This window comes from Rhincodon typus, chromosome 32 (assembly GCF_021869965.1).
Source record: "Rhincodon typus isolate 14 chromosome 32, sRhiTyp1.1, whole genome shotgun sequence".
NCBI lineage: Eukaryota > Metazoa > Chordata > Chondrichthyes > Orectolobiformes > Rhincodontidae > Rhincodon > Rhincodon typus.
Window position 1 is genome coordinate 35,989,386 of NC_063363.1, and position 24,503 is coordinate 36,013,888.

General features: G+C 42.2%; 1 protein-coding gene across 1 annotated transcript in view; it reads right to left on the bottom strand.

Annotated features, from left to right (window-relative positions):
- nfrkb (nuclear factor related to kappaB binding protein) overlaps nt 1-24,503 on the bottom strand; it is a 96,221-nt gene that overhangs the window by 13,118 nt on the left and 58,600 nt on the right. Inside the window, exons 18-23 of the mRNA XM_048615380.1 lie at nt 24,167-24,260; nt 21,529-21,608; nt 19,110-19,318; nt 14,591-14,861; nt 13,275-13,472; nt 11,201-11,920 (exon numbers count right to left, since the gene is read on the bottom strand). Coding sequence (XP_048471337.1) covers nt 11,201-11,920; nt 13,275-13,472; nt 14,591-14,861; nt 19,110-19,318; nt 21,529-21,608; nt 24,167-24,260 — 1,572 coding nt within the window. The remainder of the gene's footprint in view (nt 1-11,200; nt 11,921-13,274; nt 13,473-14,590; nt 14,862-19,109; nt 19,319-21,528; nt 21,609-24,166; nt 24,261-24,503) is intronic.

Sequence of the window (24,503 nt, forward strand, 5' to 3'; positions counted from 1 at the left end):
CCCTATTTACATTGATTGACATACCACTAGCAAGAGAAACACTAGCAACACTTCTATAAGAACAAGACCCAAGTGACACCATCTCCACAGACAACAAGCTGAAATTACTGGACCTATGCCTCATGACCCACTTTACATTTATTGGCCAAATCTATGAACAAATCAACGGGACACGCATGGGGTCACCTATCTCCGGGCTAATAGCAGAAGCGGTGATGCAGAGACTTAAAAGCATAGCCCTTCCGCAGATCCAACCTAAACTATGGATCTGATACGTGAACGACACTTTCATCATCATCAAACGGACTGAACTGGAGGAGGCAAACCAACTTTTAAACAACACTCACACCAACATCAAATTCACCAGTGAAGAAGAAAAGAACAAACTGTTCCCATTCCTGGACGTCACGGTAGAACGCAGGGCCAATGGGGAATTTCTGACAAAGATACACAGAAAGGCCACACACACAGATCAAGTTCTGAATTTCAACAGCGACCACCCCAGCATTCACAAACGGAGTCGCATAAAAACACTATTTAAACGGGCGACGACACACTGCAGCAACCCTGACCTATGCCAAAACAAAGTAGAATACCGCTACCAAGTATTTAAGCACAACGGATACCCAAATAGCTGGGTCTGATGATGCCTATCACACAAACAACAGGAAGATACAGTACACCCTGACACACTCATCACGTTACCACACATCAAGAACATATCCGAGCTGACCACAAGACTCCTACAACCACTGGGCATCAGAGTGGCACTCAAACCTACGTCAACCTTACGCCAACTGCTAACTCGAACCAAAGAACCCCTACCCACTATGGACAGAACCAACGTTATATACAAGATCACATGCAAAGACTGCGACAAACTTTATATTGGACAGACAGGAAGGAAACTGGCCACAAGAATACATCAACATCAACTAGCAACAAAAAGACATGACCAGTAGTCACTTGTCTCCATTCACACGGATAAGGAGAACGACCAGTTCAATTGGGGCAACATCAGGGTCCTAGGACAGGCCAAACAGAGACAAGCACAGGAATTTCTAGATGCTTGGTTCTCCACCAAGAACGCCATCAATAAACACATAGAATTAGATCCTATATATACATCATGGGCAGCACAGTGGCTCAGTGGTTAACATTGCTGCCTCAGAGCACCAGCGACCCGGGTTCAATTCCACCCTCGGGTGACTGTCTGTGTGGAGTTTGCACATTCTCCCCATGTCTGCATGGGTTTCCTCCAGATGCTTCGGTTTCCTTCCACAGTCCAAAGATGTGTAGGCCACGTGGATTGGCCATGCTAAATTGCCCGTAGTGTTCAGGGATGTGGAGATTAGGTAGGTTACAGGGGTTGGGCCGAAGGGCCTGTTTCCACACTGTGGGGATTCTATGATCTACTGCAAAGAAAAACTGGAAATGAGGTAACCAACTCCAACAGACCCGAGAATTTAAATACCAGGCGGGAAAATACAACAGCGCTTCATCAGAGGCTGCACTGATGATGTTGCCCAGCAGGGTAACGAAATGTCTGAAAACTAACTAACCAGCTCAGCGAGCGAACCAACCACAGCATCCATCACCTTAAATATTTACTCCTCTCTGCCATTGTCAAACAGTGGTGAGATGTGAAAAACCTACAAGAGGCAATGTAGAAAACTGCCAAGGCTTCTTTGGCAGCAAGCCACAAATCAATGACCTCTACCACTTCAAAAATGAAAACAAGTACATGGAAACACCATCATTTTCAGGTTCTCTTGCTGGGATTACTTACTTATATTTAAGGACTAAGAGGAATTGTAATATTGAAATGTTTGGACATTCTGGATTAAAAGGGCTTTGAAGAGACATGTAATTGCTAGAATTAGATGAGAGATGGATTTTATGGCTTTAATTGCTTGACAGACTTGGTTTGGAAGAGATGGGGCCTATGTATAGAAGGCCCATAAGACATAGGAGCAGAAGGAGGCCATTCAGTCCATCAAGTCTAGCATAGCAACAGCGTCTGAACGACAATTCCGTTTCATTTCAAACCTGGTTGTCAGTTGAAGGAACAAACCATAAAGAAGCAGGCAGCAGACTAAGGAAGATCTCACTCTCTTTCTTTTGTAAAAGAAAAAACCTTATAGCAGGACAAGGTGCACAGATCTCTTTCAGTATATCTTCTGGGAACTGGAGAAAGTTCCAGAAATTAGGACCTTCAATTTTCTCATAAAATTTGAAAGCTGAACTGTTATTTCTAATTGACTCTCATCGAAACTAAAGCTGATCTATCTCTTATTGATTCTATGGTTGTCAGCATGTGGGGAGATGATGGCCTAGTAGTATTATCGCTGGACTGTTAATCCAGAGACCCAGACAACATTCTAGGGATGTGGGTTTGAATCCTGCCATGGCAGATGGTGGAATTCAAATTCAATTTTAAGAAAATCTGGAATTAAGAATCTAATGATGACCATGAATCCATTGTCGATTGTCAGGAAAAACCCATCTGGTTCACTAATGCCCTCTAGGGAAGAAAACTGCCATCCTTACCCGGTCTGGCCTGCATGTAACTCCAGACCCACAGCAATGTGGTTGACTCTTAACTGTGCTCTGGGCAATTAGGGATGGGCAATATATGTTGCCTGGTCAGCGGCGTCCGCATCCCGTTAATGAATTTTAAAAAAATCTCAATGACAGGAAACCAAGTAGAGCACTAAAAGTCTTTCCATATATTTTATTCTTTCAGATTGGACCTTGGCCCACCAAGCTGTTTATCATATTTGTTCTATCTTGTGATTGTGTCTGGGATTAAGGAAATATTGCTCAATTCTGTTTAGGACAAGTGCTGCCTGCTTATGTTGACATCTCTGGGCCTGGGGAAAGTTTGTCGACATAATCAATGCTGTAAGTTTTAAAGACACTGTGTGCCATCTCGATTTGCTGACACAAATGGTTCCAAGGTGAGCTGGACTCTACATCTAGGTACAGCTTGTCGTTTTTAAAAGCCTACAGATTTGTCCTGACTCTGAAAATCCAGCCTGGTTATTTCAAATCACAGTTGAAAAAATTTGAAAAGCAGATACGTTTGAAACATATGGAGCTTTTCCAATAGGTGACATGCAGGCAGAACAAAGTCTAACTGTTGATTTATCAGGGCAACCCTTTATATTGAAAGAGGTAATGAAGTAAAATAGAATACAAGGATGGAGTGAGACTTTACTTTGTGGTCGAGATGGGCCGGGTGTTGACCTCTGGGGGACTGACATAAATGGCTAGGGTTATAGCTTAGTTGATAACTGCTTTTGTCATCTGTTCTTAAAAAAAAGTTCATTCATAAGAAATTAGTTATTTTGAGTTCAATCAAAATAACCTACTGAAACCTTGCACTATTATCTGAACAAAAGGAACAGAAACAAATTGATCATTTTGGTGATGAAGCAAAATATGGTATGTCTTTTGGAGCAGACAGCCTTGATTACCAGCACAATTCTGCTGGAAAATGTCATAACAGCCTCAAGAGCATGCTTACTCTCAATGTGGATATATATTGCCATTCCTAGAGCATTATATTGTATATTTCATGTGCACCAGAAATTCTCAGAACTTTGATTATTGAATACATATGGGATCCCTTTCTTATGATTATTTTGGAACTTCTACCTTAGATTAAACTCATTGTGACCTCCAGCCCTTAGGCAAAGACTATAATTGCCCTGAGATTAACATATGCCTTTAGGAACACACCTTCAAGACCTCATTTTAAATTGAAGTATCAAATTTATGTTATACAAGAGTAACAAGCACATGCATCAGCATATTTATTACGTATTTAGGCAAGTGCTGCCCACCTAACAGCAAGAACAAGCCAATTCTAAATAATTGCTTCTATTCCTTGAATTTCTAGCCACCACTGAACTCCAACCTATCCTAGACAACTTCTTAAAAATTCAAACTGACTTCTCTGATTCACGATGAGGAGCTCCTTCTCTGAGATAGTCAGGAGGTTCAGATTTGAACAGAAAATCTCCTTTTATACTGTGGAAAATTATACCAGGCTATACCTGAATTTTAAAATCTAACAAGTCACATCTAGAAGCAGTCATTTACAAACAGAACAAATCACACAACGTGGTGAAAGCTTTTCTTGATTCCAGCCTAAAACTGAAGACATTTAAAACACAGATTTGAGACTGCGACAAAGCAGTACGTCAGAATGTTCCTGCAAACGCTAGACTCCAGCTTCTTGCCAAGCTCTGCTTGCATTATTATAGGATATGGAGTGGTCTCTTGCAGAGATTCTATCCTCATTGAATTTAAGGAGACAGCACTAATCAAAACTGGGCAAAAACACTGCAATTAGAATAGTAATATGATTGTTTTCTGAAGAAGGGTCCCAACCCCAAATGTCAGCTTTCCTGCTCCTCTGATGCTGCCTGGCCTGCTGTGTTCCTCCAGCTCCACATGGTGTTATCTTATAGCATGTGTTAATAGATATTTTCTAGTCACCCTGTTATGAAAAACCTCTGGAGCAGGTGGGATTTGCAATTAAACCTCCTGGTCCAGAGGTAGGGACACTACCACAAGAGCCATCCCAGCGCAAAACGCTGAAATGTAAAAAAATGCACGTGCCTAAACTGAAATTAATGGCAGTACTGAAAATGTAATTATAAAGCTGAGACCGGGAAATGATTGGGTCTATCAGGGTACTTTTCAAAATTAAGTAGTTAAACTGCAATGCAAGTATAGCTAGTTGGTGTCATATTTGAAAATTTCTGAATATATCTTCATATTGATATAATCCTCACCAGAAACTACTAGTGCTTAGAACAGACTTTTGCTAATGTTGGTCAAATGTAACAATTATTATTCATTTGCATTTACACCAGTCTTAAGATTGTTGGTTAAAACTCTATGAAAGCACCTTTACTTCAGGTAAAAACCGAAAGAACTGAGGATGCTGTAAATCCCTTCCGCAAGGACCATTCCCTCCAGGACACCTTGGCTCACTCTTCCTTCACTCCCAACAAATCCCACAGCCCCACGGCACCTTTCCCTGCAACTGCCGAAAGTGTAACACCTGCTCATTTACCTCCTCCCTCCTCAGCATCCAAGGGCCCAAGCACACCTTCCAGGTGAAGCAACACTTTATATGCACTTCACGTAATCTAGTCTACTCATTTGCTGCTCACAATGTGGTCTCCTCCACCTTGGGGAAACAATGCGTAGGTTGGGTGACCGCTTCACAGAATATCTACATTCTGCTCGCAAAAAAGACCTTGAGCTTCCAGTTGCCTGCCACTTTAACACACCGTCCTGTTGCCTGGCCAATAGCTCTGTCTCAGACTTGCTGCAATGTTCCAGTGAAGCTCAGTGCAAGCTGGAAGAACCACACCTCACTTTCTGCTTGGGGACTCTGCAGCCCTTTGGACTCGATATCAAGGTCAATAATTTTGGGGCCTGAACTGCCCTAGCCCCCAACCCCACACACTAGGCCTTGTTATCCCATAGTTTGCCATTACACCCTACCTATTGTTAGCCACTAACAGTCTCCATTAACAGCTATTCACTCTCCCAGCGAGATTGTTATCTACTCCTTTGTCTGTCCAACTGTCCCTTCTCTTTGGGCTCTATCCCCACCTGTCTTTAATCCTTTCCCCTCCCCTTCCCCATCTTCTGCATATAAACTTACATTTTCCTAGCTACCATCAGTTCTGAGGAAAGGTCACAGGACCTGAAACGGTAACTCTGATTTCTCTTCACAGATGCTGCCAGACCTACTGAGCTTTTCCAGCAATTTCTCTTTTTGTTTACTTCAGGTAAACCAGCTGTTTAGCTTTTATTGATTTGCATCATGCTCTGTAAATTGAAGCTGGCATTTTCTGTGACAACATAATCTTATTTTGCTACGAGCACTTAACACCAGTTTCGCAACGATGGGAACGGATTGCAGGATTATGTCTAACGACATGAACAAAAAGAGGGGAGCGCTGCCAACAGGTAAGCAGAAATTCAGGAGGTTTCATATTCCAAGGGACATCTGGTCAAGTTATGGATCAGACTGGCATCAATGTTGATGCACAATAATTAAGGCTTAGGAAAGGCTTATAAACCATGGTCTTCTGTGCATTGGTAATGCCCCAACCTTAGATGTCTCAGATGTGTACCAGTAGAAATAGGAAAAGGAGTATGCCGTTCCACTCCCTCGCTTCTCCACCACTCAAGACTGTTCCGACATTCTTCACATCCACTTCCTTGCCCTTTCCCCAATACCCTCAATTCCCCTACTGATCAAGAATGCATCTAACTAAGCCTTAATATACTCAAGGGCTCTGCCTCCACAGCTCTCTGTGACAAGGAGTTCAAACAGCCTCAACTCTCAGAAGAAATTTCTCCTCGGCTCAGTCTTAAATTAACATCCCTTAATTCTGAGCCAATGCACTCTCACCCCAGGCTCCCACTGAGGGGGATCAATCTCTCAGCATTTGCCTTTGTCAACCCCCCTATGAAAACTAAAACCAAAACACCCAAAGAGGGGTACATCACCCTATAATCTGTTAAAAAGGAGTGTGAAAAGTGGTGTAACCTGCCTTTCAGCAACTTCTGGTGGTTAAATAAAGTAAATTCCTGATACTCACTTTACAATCAAAAAATAACAATTTATTTATCTAACTCTAACAGTGAACAAATTAACTAAACTATTAACAAACCATATAAACCCCTTCTAACTACGAACTATTCCCAAATAAAACAAGATGCTAATGGTATGATATACAAATAAATACAAGTCCCACTTATATAAAATAAAGATATAGACTTTAGTCTCTTGAAATTACACCAGGTTACGTCTTCTAGAATGTTCTGTCAAGAATGCCTTCTCCATTGAATATTCTGTCAGGAATATTAACTAGCTGTGCCATAGGTACCTTGGATTTAGATGGTACTTTCTCTAAAGCTTAGATAAAACTGTGAGAGTCAGTGATTTTCTCTCAAGAGCTGAGAGATGTTAACTCTAGCAGATGGCAGTTAGCTCTCCTGTCTTTGTCCAACTGCCCTCTTTTTTCATACTCTTGATGACAGATCAATATTTCTTACAATTGGTCCTATGTTGTCAAAACCATCAGTTCTAAATTTAAGATAACAAGGTGTAGAGCTGGATGAACACAGCAGGCCAAGCAGCATCAGAGGAGCAGGAAGGCTGACGTTTCGGGCCTAGACCCTTCTTCAGAAATGTGTTCATCCAGCTCTACACCTTGTTATCTCAGATTCTCCAGCATCTGCGGTTTCTACTAGTTCTAAATTTAATTGGTTTTTAGTATCTACCTGATTTAAATGGATTGGCTAAAATCAAAACTTGTTGTCTTGATAACAAAACAAAACTGCTGCTTGGCCAGCTAACCATACGGCCTTTTAATACAAATGTTTTAATGTGGATGCTCTCCTTGCACCTGCAAACCCACAAACTGCTGCCCACAGACATCCTTTTTGAAGCTCTAAGCACAGAAAAAGTACATCATCTTTTAAAGAGACTGCACACCCCCCCCACCCCAGTATTTTACAAACACCAAATTCTAACTTCCTGCCTTCCAATTCACAAGAACTCTACCCAACTTTGTAACACTTGTCAAACCTCTTAAGAATCCTATATGTTTCAATGTAGATCACCTCTCATTCTTCTAAACTCTAATGAGTAGATTCCCAACCAATTCAGCCTTCGCTGAAAAGACAATACCAGGGATCATCTCCAGTGAACCTTCTCTGAACCGCCTTCAATGAAATGATATCTTTTCTTAAATAAGGACACCAAAATTGCTCACAGTACTACAGGTGGCCTTACCTTGTACAGTTGCAGTAAGACTTTCTTGAAATAAGAGCCAACATCCCATTTACCTTCCTGATTAGCTGCTGCACCTGTATGCTATTTTTCTGTGTTTTGTGCACAAGTACTCACCCAAGCCTATTTGCGTTAGAGATAGTAGGAACTGCAGATGCTGGAGAATCTGGGATAACAAGGTGTAGAGCTGGATGAACACAGCAGGCCAAGCAGCATCAGAGGAGCAGGAAGGCTGACGTTTCGGGCCTAGACCCTTCTTCAGAAATGGGGGAGGGGAAGGGGGTTCTGAAATAAATAGGGAGAGAGGGGGAGGTGGATAGAAGATGGATAGAGGAGAAGATAGGTGGAGAGGAGACAGACCGGTCAAAGAGGCGGGGATGGAGCCAGTAAAGATGAGTGTAGGTAAGGAGATAGCGAGGAGATAGGTCGGTCCAGGGAAGACGGACAGGTCAGGGGGCGGGATGAGGTTAGTAGGTAGGAGATGGGGGTGGGGCTTGAGGTGGGAGGAGGGGATAGGTGGGAGGAAGGACAGGTTAGGGAGGAGGGGACGAGCTGGGCTGGTTTTGGGATGCGGTAGGGGGAGGGGAGATTTTGAAGCTTGTGAAGTCCACATTGATACCATTGGGCTGCAGGGTTCCCAAGCGGAATATGAGTTGCTGTTCCTGCAACCTTCGGGTAGCATCGTTGTGGCACTGCAAGAGGCCCAGGATGGACATGTCGTCTGCGGAATGGGAGGGGGAGTTGAAATGGTTCACGACTGGGAGGTGCAGTTGTTGAGTGCGAACGAGGCAGGGATTTCCGTTGCAGTTTTTTGTAGTTATTCTTAATTTAAATAATATTGTTCTTTTGACCAGAATAGACAACAATACCCTAGCTGTGGCCTAACTGGAGCTTCAATAAGATACAGTATAAACTTCCTCTGTTTGTACTCGATGACTTTATGAAGCCCAAGCTGACATGCGTTTTGCTAATTGCCCTCTCCATCACCTTATCATACTCCTGCCTTTTCCCTATAACCTTAATAATAAAAACTAGTAAAGGCTATTCCAGCATTGTAGCCTTTACTATCCCCCATGGACTGCTGTGGTTTAAGCAGACAGCTCATATCATTAATACCTCAAAAAGGTACTAAGGATAAACAATAAATGCTGGCCCAGCCAGCTCTGCCTACATGTAAAGTCCCCTGTTCTATTCTTATTAGGTCAAGCCAATGTTTTCACATCTGTTTACGTTAAAAGCCATAGCTTTGCCCATTCACTCAATTTCTCAATATCTTGATAATTTTATGCTTCTATCCACACTCTTATGATACAAATTTTGTGCCATTGATAAATCTGGGCATGTGACTTTCTATTCCATCATCTAAGTCATTGACAAATAGGTAGACTAGGTGAAGCCCCAACATAGCTTTTGGTGGGACGCCACATTCTTCTGATTCCAGTACCTGATCATTATCCCTATTGTTGCTCAGCCAACTCCCCAACCACATTAATAATTTGCCCAGAATTCCATAGGCTTCAATTTTAACTAACAGTTTTGCGTACCTTATCAGGTAGACAAACAGGAGGCTGGAGGAACACAGCAAGCCAGGCAGCATCTGGGGGAAAGGAGCAGGCAATGTTTTGGGTATTACCCTGCATCTGGGGGAAAGGAGCAGGCAATGTTTTGGGTATTACCCTTCTTCAGGACTGGAGGACGCCTGGCTTGCTGTGTTCTTCCAGCCTCCTGTGTGTCTACCTTGGATTCCAGCATCTGCAGGTTTTTTGTCTCTAAATGGGTACTTTATTAAATGTCTTTAAATAAAATAGAAGAATTGGTGATGAAGGCTAAATATCAGAGGAAGCATGTACCAAAATCATGATCCAGGACACTATACTGAATTGCTGCAGGCAATATCTGGTCAAGGAACTTGAGCCGGAAGATGCAGCTGCAGACCTGAGTCAGAGGCACTGTGGCAACAGGGATCTCAGACAAGGTTGCAGTGTGAAACAGAATAAGTCCAATTGAACATTTAATTTTTGAAAGAAATGAGCTGAGGTAACTGGACTGGGCAGCAGAGTACTTTTAAAGGCAAGATTGAAAGTAATGCATGCCATTCCCAAGAATATATCATGATCTGTTAAAGAAAAAGGCAAGAGAGAGGCTACTAATAGGATACTGATGTAAATATATCATTCTATACTCAGGTAACAGTCCACAGATTTATTCCCATCATAGCTACTAACAGAAATAAATATTTCTGATAAGTCAGGAAGCTGAGGAAGGAATAGGAAGAATTCCTATTGGTCAGATCCTGGCTAATACTATTGAGAAATCAATGGAATTAGACTTGTGATGGAGGACTGGAACTTGAAATGAAGGATCTTTATTACGGTCCAGAAACAAGACAGAAAGTATGAGTTAGAAGGTCCAGCATCTGGGCTTTGGGTAAAGCCAAAAAAATTGTGCCCTGTATCCCCAACATCTTCCACCACTGTGTCCCAAAACCCTGAATGCCCCTAACCATTTTATCCAAACTCTCAACCACTCTCACCACTGCCCAACGACCCAATGTCTGGTGCCCAAAATTATCACTTATTTGATAGGCTACATGTGCCAGAAAATTGTTTAAATGAGGCAAAGTCTACTTCTTTCTTCCTAGTTACATGATCCAGTACCTTATTCCAAATGCAACATTTTCCTACACTTCCCCAGAACCAAGAAACCAGATCTAAGAAACAATTTTGTACTTCGGGAGTGCTGCATTGCTGGAGGTGCTAATGGCACTTTAAACACTTTGTTTTTAGCTAAACCAAGAATGAAAGTGCAAGATATGATGATGGTATATTCACAGTAACAATTTCATTTATTCACCACCACTTACCATAGGAACACGTCTCAAGACATATCATAGAAGTCTTTTCAAACAAAATTTTTAACACTGAGTCAAACAATGATCATAGGACTGGTAGCCAAAACTTAAGTCAAATAAGTACCTTTTAAAAAGCAAAAGGTTGAGATTTCTGGGAAGGAAATTCTTAAGTTTAGGACATGTCTACCAAAGGTGAAATTATTCAGGTTCAGCATATCTAAGAGGTGAAAATTGGAGGAGGTTAGATATCTCAAAGGTCTTTGAGGGACAGCAAGTTACAAAGATAAGGAGGGCAAAGAACATAGGAGATTTAAAAGTAAAGTATGAGTTTTAAAACATTTCCATTTGGTACGCTAAATGTAGGATAGAGGATACAGAGAGGTGACTGAGACAGGAGTCAAGTCATGGAGAACACACGCTGTCATGGTTAGGGGTCATTGTTGTTGGGCCTCCTGAAATACTTCCTGTGGGCAGAAATGCAATTGCCAAGGATGAATGAGTCAGTGATTTAAACTTACCGCCTGTGTCGTAGACACCATGGTTGCACTGACAGGAACCTGCCTCACTGTGGCAGTGCCTGTTCCTATAGAGATTGGCAGCCCAGCTGTTGGTGTTACTTTAGTGATTGCCTTTGATCCCGCTGTTGCCAGAGTTACTGCTGCTGAGGTCATTGTACCAGCAGCAGTGAACAGTTTGCTGGAAGTTGCCACAGCAATGGCCTGTCCTGATTTGGGAATGACACCTAGTCCAGGCATTAGTCTGATGGTAGCTGCCGGTTTAGTGTCTGTTGAAGAGAGAGGAGCACTAGCCTTAGCCTTCTGGTCAGCCACTGTTACAGCCAGTGCAGGCATCAGTCGGATGGCCGTGCTGCTTGCCTCAGTTACTTTTAAGTCTGGTGTAACCTTGACCACTGTGGAGGTGGTGGAAGAGGTGGTGCTGGTAGGTGCCTTCACCATGGAGTCAGTTGGCTGCATGGCAGGGGTGACGTGTAAAGTGGCTGAAATGCCTTTACCACCCAGCAAGTCTGGGGTGAGTTTCACTGTAGTAACTGGTGCTTTGGTCAGTGTGGCCATCATGTCCTGTGTGATGCGAAGCACAGTCTGGCCCTTGGAGTCAGTGGTGATGGAGGAAGGTGCCAATCGCAGAACATCTTTGCCCTTGGTCCGGATGTTTGTTGCTGTAAGTGGGATCCCAGTACTGGACTGTGTCTTCACCCCAAGTTGGCCTGCAATAGCAACCTAGACAAAAATATTCTCCAATCAATTACGGCAGGCATTTATTCACAACTCTCAGCTTTAATAACCAGAGTTAGACCTATAAATGGGAATCTTAGCCCTGCCAGAAACCTGGTAAAACACAGACTGTTAATCCAAAGTCTGCTGCTCAGATCACAGTTCAGTTATTTTACAAAGTGCCTTTGACAATGTATCAGCAGCAATTTACTAGGTGATGTGAAGCTCCAGGAGGTGCCATAGAAACACCAAATACAGAGAAGGAACTTCAGTCATCACATGCCCAGTCTCAAATAAGGAACTTGAGTGATTCAATGAGCTAATTCAATGAATTGTAGTTGACTGTGGCCTCTGCTGTATCCCAAGAGCAATGGAATTAGTATTGTCTCCCGTTTGGGTTGAAGCGCTATTTCAATAGAAGATGTGGTTATGTAACTGGAAAACCAGAGGGTTTAGAAGCAAACTATTTTTTTAAAATAAAACATTGCCTTTCCCTATCGTTGGAGGAAACTCAAGCATGAGCAGAGCAGATTGAAATCACACACGATTCTACAATGAAGGTGTCTCTGCAAAGGATCATGATTCAAAGAGTTGCAGAGTCATACAGAATGGAAATAGACCCTTCGGTTTAACCAGTCCATGCCGAACATAGTCCTAAACTAAACTAGTCCCACCTGCCTGTGCTTGGCCCATATCCCTCCAAACATTTCTTAATCATGTATATATCCAAATGTCTTTTAAACACTGTAATTGTAACCACATCCACCACTTTCTGTGGAAGTTGACTCCACACACAAATCACTTTGTGTGCAAAACGACTGCCTCTCATGGCTTTTTAAAATTTTTCTCCTCTCACCTTAAAAGTATGCCCCCTAGTCTTGAAATCCCCAACCCTAGGGAAAAGACAGTTACCATTCATCTTATCTATATCCTTCATGATTTTATAAACCTCTATAAGGTCACCTGCAACCTCCTACGCTCCAGTGAAAAAGTCCCAGCCTTTCCAGCCTCTCCTTATAACTCAAACTCTCCTTTCCAGGCAATATCCTGGTAAATCTCGTCTGAACCCTCTCCAGCTTAGTAATATTCAAACTCTCCAAGTGCAGACAATAGTAACTGATGCACCTGATGGGAGCAAAGACCTGGCTACTGAAGATATCAGAAAAGAGAAAGTTGAAAACTGTTATGCCAAAGCTCCAGTCTACAACACTAGATTCACACCTAGTGCAGCTCACAATGAAAGAAGGAAAATGTCATGGCCACCAATGTCACCAGAAAACAACTTCACTAACAATATGTCCCCCTCCTTTCCCCCCTCCACAACCCAATCCAAGCAAAGGTTTGCTGTTCCTGTACCCACCTGCCTCATGATGCTTTGTCCAGCTACACTCTGTATGATGATGCTGGCAGAGCTGGATGTGGTGCTGTTCAATGTGCTGGACACAGTTTTGGAAGCAGCGCTGATTCCAGCCATCGTCAGATTGGTTTTTGCAGAGCCCTGCTGGATGTGGACAGTACTGGCACCAGACTGAGCCTTTACTGGCACCGTCAGAATAGACTGCAAGAATTATTACAGAATCAGAAAACCCATCTCTCATTCGTAAAACTCTCAACTATTTGGACAATTTTAATTATGTCACACTCTAGACACACTGCCACCTCCAACACTATTCCAATCTGAAGCAGCCCATTCAGTCCTGTCGTGAATAATAAGATCACTATTAGACATGCTAATGCTGCAGCTGTTCCTCTGTTCTCATGGCATATTCTGCCCAAAGACATTGTAATATGTTAGAAATAAAATGAAACCATGATGAGTCTCTCATATATAGTAGTGTCCAACAAATTATTTATTCGGGCGTTCAACCAGTAAGGCAGAGAATTCCAATCCCATGTCCTATCAGTTCAATGTAACCTTGAATTAGATGCTGCACAATATATTCAGTGAGGGTTTCCTGCTATTTGCTCAAAATATGCTCAACCTGTTACTGAAATCGGAGTATACAATATTAGCAAGAATATAGCCACTTGGAGAAGGAATAAAAACAACAGTGGAAGTAAATGAATATTAAGACTGCAGGGTGTAGATAGCAGCATGCCCAGGACCTATATCCTTCATCTTCCATTTACAGAAGGATTTTAGACACAGACGCAACAGAAGTCACATGGCAGTTTGCTGACAATACCAAATAAAATAGGATGGCAATCTGTGGGGTGAGTGCAGAAAGTTGCACAAGGGCACATAAAGTCCTGTAGAGCAAGCAGAAATCTAACAGATAAATTTTAAACAGAAAAATGGGCAATCTTACATTTTGGGAAGAGCCCAAAGTAGTACATCCTGAACAGCAATACCTTGATTGGAACAGAGGATACAGCTTATTTTAAAAGCAGAATTGGATAAACGTTTGAGAAGTATTAATGTTAATAAAAAGAAGAAAGGACAAGGAAATAGGACGAAAGCAAATTGAACAGTGACCGCTGGTGAAGCTATGATAGGCTCAATGGGCTGTACTGTGCTGTAAATTTTAATTCTAAAAAAGTAAATTCCCACATTGACCTCAATGCAACATCAGCTCCAAAGTAGATGAAACAAACTTGGTTTGGGAACACTTGTACACTCCAAGTGAGCATGGCCACAAATTGCAGGGCACAGCAAGCTGTGTACCTACTCCTTACCTGAGGCAGTACCTTAGTGTGAGCTGCTGCAGTGACCGCTGGGAGCCGCATCTGATGTTGATGTTGTTGGACTTGTTGTACAACAGAGGTTTGATGTGAAGTGGAAGTTAAACCTTGTTGAGCAGAAACTACCCGGACCTGGGGCAGAGGAGCAGCAACAGACTGAGACAGGATCCGAGCCTGTGTCTGTGGCCCAGTGTATTGCGCTGGCTGTGTTCCAGATAAAAGGTTCCCAAGCTGAGGCATCGTAGGTGAGGACACTAACAAAACACTGCAAAGAAATAGAAACTCTTCAGAAGAAATTGTAGTAAACTTTGTTTCTGACAAATTTGGCCGAAGGCAGTTCATACATCTCAAACCTCACTGACCTATTCTTTCAGTATTCACCCAGACCTGAAAAAGACTTACATTTCATAGCACATTTCATAACCTCATGATTTCCTAAGACACTTGACAGATAATGATGAATTTCTGAAGTGCAATCATTATTATAATGTGGGAAATTGTGCGCCTTAAACAGCAATGGTCAAATCATACATTCTATGAAGTTCATTGATCGATAATTAATAGCCAGGACACCAAGAAGAATTCTCCTGCTGGTCTTGGAATTGTGTCATTGTGACATTTTCAAGAGGGCAGATCAAGCTTTGGTTTAAACTTCTAATGCACAGGTCAGCTGCTTCAACACTATAGTAGTCCCTCAGTACTGCACTAGAAGGATCAGCCCAGATTTATGTGATCAAATATTGGGAGATGTCAGAATTCACAATCTCCTGATTCACTGGCAATGGTGTCTCCCACTAACCTAGTTCACAGGATGAGGGTGTGTTGGCAAGGCCTGAATTCATGGCCCATCTCTAATTGCCCCCAGAAGGTGATGGTGAGCAACATCCCCTCTAATTTGTTTTATGGTGTATGATTACAGAGACGTGACCCAGGGATGGACAGGAATGGCAGCATAATGTTCCAGGGTATAGATACTATAGGAAGAATAGAAGTTTGGAGGTGGGTGGTGAGGCAAGAGAGGAGGGGAGTGATGTTTTTAATCAGGGATAACATTACGGCTTTACTTAGAGAGGATATTCCTGGGAATACTTCCAGGCAAGTTATTTGGTAGAACTGAGAAATAAGAAAGGGACGATCACCTTATTGGGATTGTATTATCAAACCCCCAACAGTCAGCGGGAAATTAAGAAGCAACTTTGTACGGAGTTCTCAGATATCTGTAAGTATAATAGGATGCTAACAGTAGGGGATTTTAACTTTCCAAACATAGACTGAGACTTTCACAGTGTTAAGGGTTTGGATGAAGAGGAATTTGTTAAGTGTGTACGAGAAAACTTTCTGATTCAGTATGTGGGTGTACCTACAAGAGAAGGAGAAAAACTTGACCTACTCTTGAGAAATAAGGCTGCACAGGTAACTAAGGTGTCAGTGGGGAAGCACTTTGGGGCCAGTGATCATAATTCTATTTGTTTTAAATTAGTAATGGAAAAGGATAGATCGGATCTAAAGTTAAAATTCAAAATTGGAGGAAGGCCAATTTTAACAGATTTGAGCAAGAACGTTCAAAAGTTGATTGGGGGCAGATATTCGCAGGTAAAGGGACTGTTGGAAAATGGGAAGCCTTCAAAAATGAGGAAACATGAGTTCAGAGACAGTATGTTCCTGTTACAGTGAAGGACAAGGCTGGTAGGTGTAGGGAATACTGGACGAGTAGAGAAATTGAGGTTTTGGTCAGGAAAAAGAAGGAAGCATATGTCATGTATAGATAGCAGGGATTGACTGTACCTGTACAAGAGTATAAAGGCAGGAGGAGTATACTTAAGAGGGAAACCAGGAAGGCAAAAGGGGGACATGAGATAGCTTTGGCAAATAGGATTAAAGAGAATCCAAAGAGATTCTACAAATACATTAAGGACAAAAGAGTAACTAGGGAGAGAATAGGGCCCTTAAAGATCAGCAAGGCTGCCTATATGTGCAATCTGTGGGTGATGGGCGAGATACTAAACAAGTATCTGCATTAGCATTTACTCTGGAGAAGGATATAGAAGATAGAGAACTTGGGGAAATAAATAGCTACAGCTGAAAAATGTCCATGTTACAGAGGAGGTAGTGCTGTATGGCTTAAAACGCATCAAGGCAGATAAATCCCCTGGACCTGATCAGGTGTACCTTAGAACTCTGTGGGAAACGAGGGAGGTGATTGCTGGGCCCCTTGCTGAGATATTTATATCATCGATAGTAACAGGTGAGGTGCCAGAAGACTGGAGATTGGCTAACGTGGTACCACTATTTAAGAAAGATAGTAAGGAAAAGCCAGGGAACTATAGACTTTTGACCCTGACATCAGTGGTAGGCAAGTTGTTGGAAGGGATCCTGAGGGATAGGATTTACATGTATTTGGAAAGGCAAGGATTGATTAGAGATAGTCAACATGGATTTGTGCATGGGAAATCATGTCTCACTAACTTAATTAAGTTTTTTGAAGAAGTAACGAAGAGGACTGATGAAGGACATGATCTATACGGACTTCAGTAAAGCATTCAACAAGGTTCCTCTGATGAAGGGTCTAGGCCCGAAACGTCAGCCTCTCTGCTCCTATGATGCTGCTTGGCCTGCTGTGTTCATCCAGCCCTGCACCTTGTTGTCTCGGATTCTCCAGCATCTGCAGTTCCTACTATCTCTTCCTCTTGGTAGACTGGTTAACAAGTTTAGATCACATGGAATACAGGAAGAACTAGTTATTTGGATACAGAACTGGCTGAAAGGTAGAAACAGAGGGTAGTGATGGAGGGTTGTTTTTCAGATTGGAGCACCTTGAGGAGGAGTGTGCCACAAGGATCGGTGCTGTGTCCACTGCTTTTTGTCATTTACATAAATGATGTGGTTGTGAACATAGGAGGTATGGTTAGTAAGTTTGCAGATGACACCAAAATTGGAGGTGCAGTGCGTAGCGAAGATGTTTACCTCAGAGTTCAACGGAATCTTGATCAGATGGGCCAATTGGCCAAGGAGTGGTAGATGGAGATTAATGTAGAAACTGTGACGTGCTGCATTTTGGAAAGGCAAATCAGGGTAGGACTTATATACTTAATGGTAAGGTTCTGGGGAGTGTTGCTGAACAAAGAGACCTTCTAGTGCAGGCTCATAGTTCCTCGAAAGTAGAGTCGCAGGTAGACAGGATAGTGAAGAAGGCGTTTCGTATGCTTGCCTTTATTGATGCTTTGAGTACAGGAGTTGGGAGGTCATGTTGCACCGGTACAGGATATTGGTTAGGCCACTTTTGAAATATGTGTTCAATTCTGGTCTCCCTGCTAAAGGAAGGATGTTGTGAAACTTGAAAAGGTTCAGAAAAGATTTACAAGGATGTTGGCAGGGTTGGACAGCTAGAGCTATAGGGTGAGGCTAAATAGGCTGGGGCTATTTTCCCTGGAGCATCGGAGGCTGAGGGGTGTCTTTATAGTTGCTTATAAAATCATGAGGGGTATGGATAGTGTGAATAGCCAAGGTCTTTTCACCAGGTTAGGGGTGTCCAAAACTAGACGGCCTTTGTTAAAAATGAGAGGGTAAAGATTTAAAAGGGATCTAAGGGGCAACATTTTCACACAGAGGGTGGTCCGTGTGTGGTATGAGCTGCGAGAGGAAGTGGTGGAGACTGGTACAGTTACAACTTTTGAAAGGCACCTGGATGGGTACATGAATAGGAAGGGTTTAGAGGGATATAGGTCAAATGCATCGCAAATGGGGCTAGATTAATTTAGGATATCTGGTCGGCATGGACAAGTTGGAGTGAAGGGTCTGTTTGCATGCTGTACAGATCTATGACATCATGACTACATCTGCCTAACTTGAATGAATCAATATCTTCTCATTCCAGAATCTCTCTTGGGGGTGGTGGGGAGAGAATGTTGGGTAGAGGTGGTGGTTTGGATATTGCACTATATATATTCTAGAAACATTGGCAATGTCCCTTCCCATCAAATGGTAAAATAAAACTAACAGTTGAAGACATATTTGCCCAGATACCTCTTTCCCAGTAGCTGTTTGCGGAAATGATCATTAGCAGTGGATGCAGTACTGAGCTCTCAAGCCCAGAAACATTGTATGTTCAGTCTATGGTCTATAGTGAATTAGCAGAACCTAACTCTGCTGTGAAATTCTCAGCCAACTGCTAATCATACTTACCTTGTCCGTGGAATCTGGCTGCTCTGCTGAGGAGAACATGTTCCCAGCCAACTAGAGGCCAGCACTAGTCCACACCTTCAAAGGAAGTGGGGAGAAAACCCAGGAAAGAAAAGGTAATCAACTGAACTAAGACTTTGGAAACAAACAACCAGCTGAGAGGTTTTGAAACAGCCTGAAGCTCTTAGATTATCTCACTGCTTTCATTTTCGCCAGCACAATGTCAGATATCCATTGCACTGTTCTAACATGATGAGCTGGTGCTTCAAGCAGATATTAAACAAGATGATAAAACAGTCTTGTGTAAAACTTAAATATACCAGGAATAACTGACCTTTGACCAGATTTAACCAGTTCTGGTGCACTAGTTGTTGGTACTTTGTTGCCATCAGTCGATATCGGTGGTGATGTGGGAGTAACTGGTAATGTTGGAGTTACAGGGGTTACAGGCGTTACAGGTAAGCTGGAATCTGCCAACACCTGGGATGCCAGAGACTGCTCAGAGAATGGGAGCTTTGTTGCACTCTCCTTACCAGAAGTCTTCTAGAGAAAACAAATATGACATTAAAATCCATTCCCAGCACATGGAAAGGAAGTAACTGTCACTCTGCCTACTTTTGGCTGCTCAATCACCACCCAACGTCACTGATATATTCAGTCTCACTGAGACAGGATCTTGCTCAGAGCAGATTTTAACTGATGCTCTTGTACAAAACTGTTTTGTTAAAAAATATTGTAATGTCCCAAGTGAGGTATAATTATTGGGGAAATTCAAAACTAGGTGGCAGAGAAAGTGGCAGCACCAAGAGGTAAAAGATACCGAATAAAAATGAAACATTTAATGGTTGAGCAAGAACAAGACATAGAGACCATGTGCCATAAGGCCTCTTTGGGGATTGCATGATTATTTGATATTCTACAGCAATGTGACTTAACTGAGTGAGTGGTAATTCAGAAGCCCCGGCAGGAGATTCTGGACTCAGAAGGTTGATTCATTCAAGTTAGCCTGAATTAGTCATGGAGTCATAGAGCTGTACATCATGCAAACAGACCCTTCGGTCCAACTCATCCATGCCGACCAGATATCCTAAAATGATCTAGTCACATTTGTCAGCATTTGACCTATATTCCTCCAAACCCTTCCTTTTCATATACCCATCCTTTCAAAAGTTGTACCTGTACCAGTCTCCACGACTTCCTCTAGCAGCTTGTACCTGACATGCACCACCATCTGTATGAAAATGTTGTCCCTTAGATCCCTTTTAAATCTATCCCCCTCATCTTAAACAAAGGCCCTCTAGTTTTGGACACCCCTACCCTGGTGAAAAGACCTTGGCTATTCACACTATCCATACCCCTCATGATTTTATAAACATCTATAAAAACACCCCTCAGCCTCTGACACTCCAAGGAAAATAGCCCCAGTGTATTCTGCCTCTTCCTATTGCTCAAACCCTCCAACACTGGCAACATCCTTGTAAATCTTTTCTGAACTCTTTCAGGTTTTGCAACGTCCTTCTTAAAGCAGGGAGACCAGAATTGAACGCAGTATTCCAAAAGTGGCCTAACCAATGTCCTGTACAGGCACAACATGACATCCCAACTCCTATACTCAAAGCGCTGACCAATAAAGGCAAGCACACCAAATGCATTCTTCACTGTCCTATCTATCTGCAACTCCAAATTCAAGGAACTATGAACGTGCGCTTCAAGGTCTCTTTGTTCAGCAACACTCCCCAGGAGTCCTTATAGATCACGTCCATGCCCTGCCCTCATCAATCCCCTTCGTTACTTCTTCAAAAGACTCAATCAAGTTAGTGAGACATAGTGGTCATTGAAGATTCTTCTCCTTCCAGATCTTCTGACTTGTAGTCTCTGTCATGCCAAATCCATCTAATCATCAAAACTCCACCTCCCTGATACACCCTCTCCTGAATTTGTGTTCCCACTCAAGATCCAAATTGGATTCCAAGCAGGGCACAGGATCATGAAAGTTTGAGTTCCAATAATGAGAAAGTGCCGAGCTGGGCTGTTGAAATGATGATTTGTTTTAAATGCTCCCAGTCACTGCTTCCCTGTCCAGAACTCCTACTGTGAATGAAGGCTCTGGAAATGCACAGCAATAGGCAGAAAAGGCAGCTTTGACAGTCATTTAAAGAAAAACATTAATCATAACAGCACCAGCTAGCCAGTCCCAACTTTCCAGGGGGCACAGAGTTATGGTAAGGGGGAGGAAGTTTGACAGGATGTGAGGAAAATACTTTTTAAACCCAGAGGAAATCTGGAACTCACTGCTTGTAAGGGTGATAGAGGCAGAAACCTTCTTGGCATTTAAGAAGTATTTAGATGCACACTTGTGATGCCAAGGCAAACAAGACAATGGGCCAAATGCTGGAAAATGGGATTAGATTGGTAGGTGGCTGCTTTTGACAAACACGGACATGATGGGTCAAAGAGCCCTTGTCTGTGCTCTAGATCTCTATGACTCCGAGGTCATTAGACTTCTTATTTTCAGCTATTGCATGCGCTGGCCAGGATATTGCTGTGACCAAGTAACAAGTGATCAGTGCAGAGCAGCTACCTCTCTCGGGAACTCTCTCTCTCACAGCTCAAGGGAAGCAAGTAAAGCTGCTTTATGGAGGTCACAAATCACGTGACAAACCAAGTGTAGCGGTCCTATCTCTTGAGCTCTGACCAAAAGGTAGCGGGTTGGAATCAGGAACTTTCTCACCTTTCAAGTAAATAATACTCACAATCTTGGTTGTCAGCTTCGGTTTCTGTTGCAACGCCTTCTTCGCTTTAGCTGCTGCAGCCTGGGCCTGGTGAATCCGTTCTGCAAAAATTCAGACCAAGAATGAGTCAGACTTCAATGACTGTTACCCAGTGACACTGCAATAATGTCAATTATCCTGAAGTTGAACTGTTTCAGGATACAGGATGAATCTGCAGCTTATAATGATGGTCACCAGTATTTGTTTAGGATTGCCAGCTCAAGCAGGACACAGTCCACAACCACTCTCAATCAGCAGCCAACTGGCGTGACACTCAGTCAATCTCCCAGGACAGTCAATGCCTTGAAGAAAAGAGCAGCCTGTTTAAGAAAGCTGAGGTCCTTCTGTTGCTGTACACTTTTTAGAACTGTCGCATACTTAGTCTACACTGCTTCGCCCCAGCCCTTCTGCCAAGGTGCATCACTTGATACTTGTGTGTTAAAATTCCATCTGCCATTGTTATAGGTAAGTGGTATCATTCATGTTGCTTGTCACAGTGGAGGCTTGAAATCATTGACAAATTTTGAACCTTTACTGTGTTCCAATATCCAAATTATTTATAAAAAAAGGTTATAGAAGAATTGGAGAAGGTACAGAGAGGATTTAATGGATAACATCAGAAATGCAAGAGTATGGATATCAGGAAAGGATTAACTTTTTTGCTTCTGAGAAAAGGTAGTTGAGCAGTGACCTAGCAGAGAATTTACAATTATGAAAAGTTTTTAATTGAGTGGTTATGGAATGAACGGTTCCACTTGTGGGAAAAAGCATAACATGACGCCATCAACATAAGACAGTCATCAAGAAATCCGACAGAGAATTCAGAAGAAAGTTCTTTACCCAAAGACTATGAAACTGGTTACGACATCAATTGGTTTAAGTGAATAGAGTGATGAAAGGTATTTAATTTATATTTTTTATATAAAAAAAATTTGTGAATTTGCGACCTTATCCAAGAGCAAGCGACTTGTCAGACAGCAAGTCATTACAAATCTCGTGGACTGTTAATGGAAGAATGCCTATTTATACTGTGGAGTTTACAACAGGGAGTATAAACACGAAAAAGTGTTAGCTTGTTCTTAGTTAAGAATGATCAAGAATTGGATCTAGTTTAGAAAACCCAGAACTTGAAAGCTTTCAGGGAGTTTTGGAGGAGACCATAAGAGGGGTGTCAAAACTAAATTTTGTCTCTTTCCTCTTATACATCAAAGTTGATCTTTCTCTGCACATTGTATGTAGCTGTAACACTATATTCTACACTCTGGTCTATTACTCTGATGTATTAGTAAGATATGATTTGACTGGATAGCACACAAAACAATAGTTTTCACTGTATTTCTGTACATGTGACAATAATAAATCAAATCAAATATAAAGGCATATAGGATAGTTCACAGGAATTCAGTTTCTTTAGGATAAAAATTTAGTTTGTGAAGCTTATAAACCAGGAATGTTTGGTGAGAAATGCGTTTTTTCGTTAAAGAAACTCTGTTGTCTTGTGTGCTTGTGTTTTAGTGAATTACCACCACTTAAAATAAAAACAAGTATGATGTATCGAGCCAGATTTCAAATTGGGATCTGATTTGTCCAAGGCCAATATCAGCTGGGATCATAATAGTGCAGATTAATTTAAGGAGAAGCTAGACAAGCATTTGATAAAGAAGGGAATAGAGGGTTATGATAGAAGCTATAAATGAAGATTGGAAGAGGCTTGAGTGGAGTATAAATACCGGCATGGACTGGTTGGGCTGAATGGCCTGTTTCTTTGTGCATTGATCTGATGTAACCAAAACACTGCATTGAGTATGAGGCCTGAGATTGTCTTGCCTGATGTTTCAAATCTAATTTGGAGTATTTTCAGTCACATGTTACATCAAAACACCATAAGGATGGTTAACTGGAGATGGATTCAGCAGTCTGGTTAACCAAGGAGCGTCAACGATGCAGGGTGCTGGGGATGCCAAACATAATGGTACCATTTAGCATACCAACTGTTATATCACTCACACACCAACTGTAGACTCATAGAATCCCTACAATGTGCAGGCAGGCCATTTGGCCCATTGAATCCACATTAACCCTCCAAACAGCATCCCACGAAGGCCCACCCCCCTACCCTATAACCCAGCATTTCCCCATGGCTGGTCCACCTAGCCTGCACATCCCAGGACAACATGGGTAATTTAGCATGGCCTATCCACCTAACTTGCACATCCTTGGACTGTTGGAGGAAACCAGAGCACCAGAGGAAACCCAAGCAGACAAGGGAAGAATGTGAAAACTCTACACAGACAGTTGCCCGAGGGTGGAATCAAACCCAGGTCCTTGGCACTGTGAGGCAGCAGGGCCGCCCCAAGGTGATACAAACACTCAAACTTCGAGAGAAAAACAGAAAATGCTGGAAATACTTAGAAAGTATCTGTTGAGCTAAAAGGTTGTTGATCTGAAACAATAACTGTAGTTCGGGCCCATTTATAGTTTTTTTTTGCTTTTATATTTTTGCAGGTTCGTGAAGGGCTGTATAAATCCCATAGTTTCAGGATAAAAATTGCCCCAGCAATGATAGTTAAACAAGAAAGTCATGTGACTATCTGAAAGCACGCGGTTCAGTTAGACCTACCATTTCCTATATTAGAGTTGGTTTCCTCCCCACACACCTTTCCGTACAAAAGCCAGTTCCCACAGCTCTTGTTCCCTTTAGAGTGAAGGTGCTCCTGACAAACAAACTAATATGGCATACCATTCTCCAGTTTAACGGATCTGCTTATTATTCTTGGATTTCTAAGAAACACCCTCTCATCATTTCAGGCAATCAACTGAAAACGCATACCTTCATTTAAGATAAAAGCCTCAAGCAGATTTAATCTGCAGATAAAGCATTATAGCAGAAAGCTATTACAATCCAAATACAAGATAACAAGGTGTAGAGCTGGATGAACACAGCAGGCCAAGCAGCA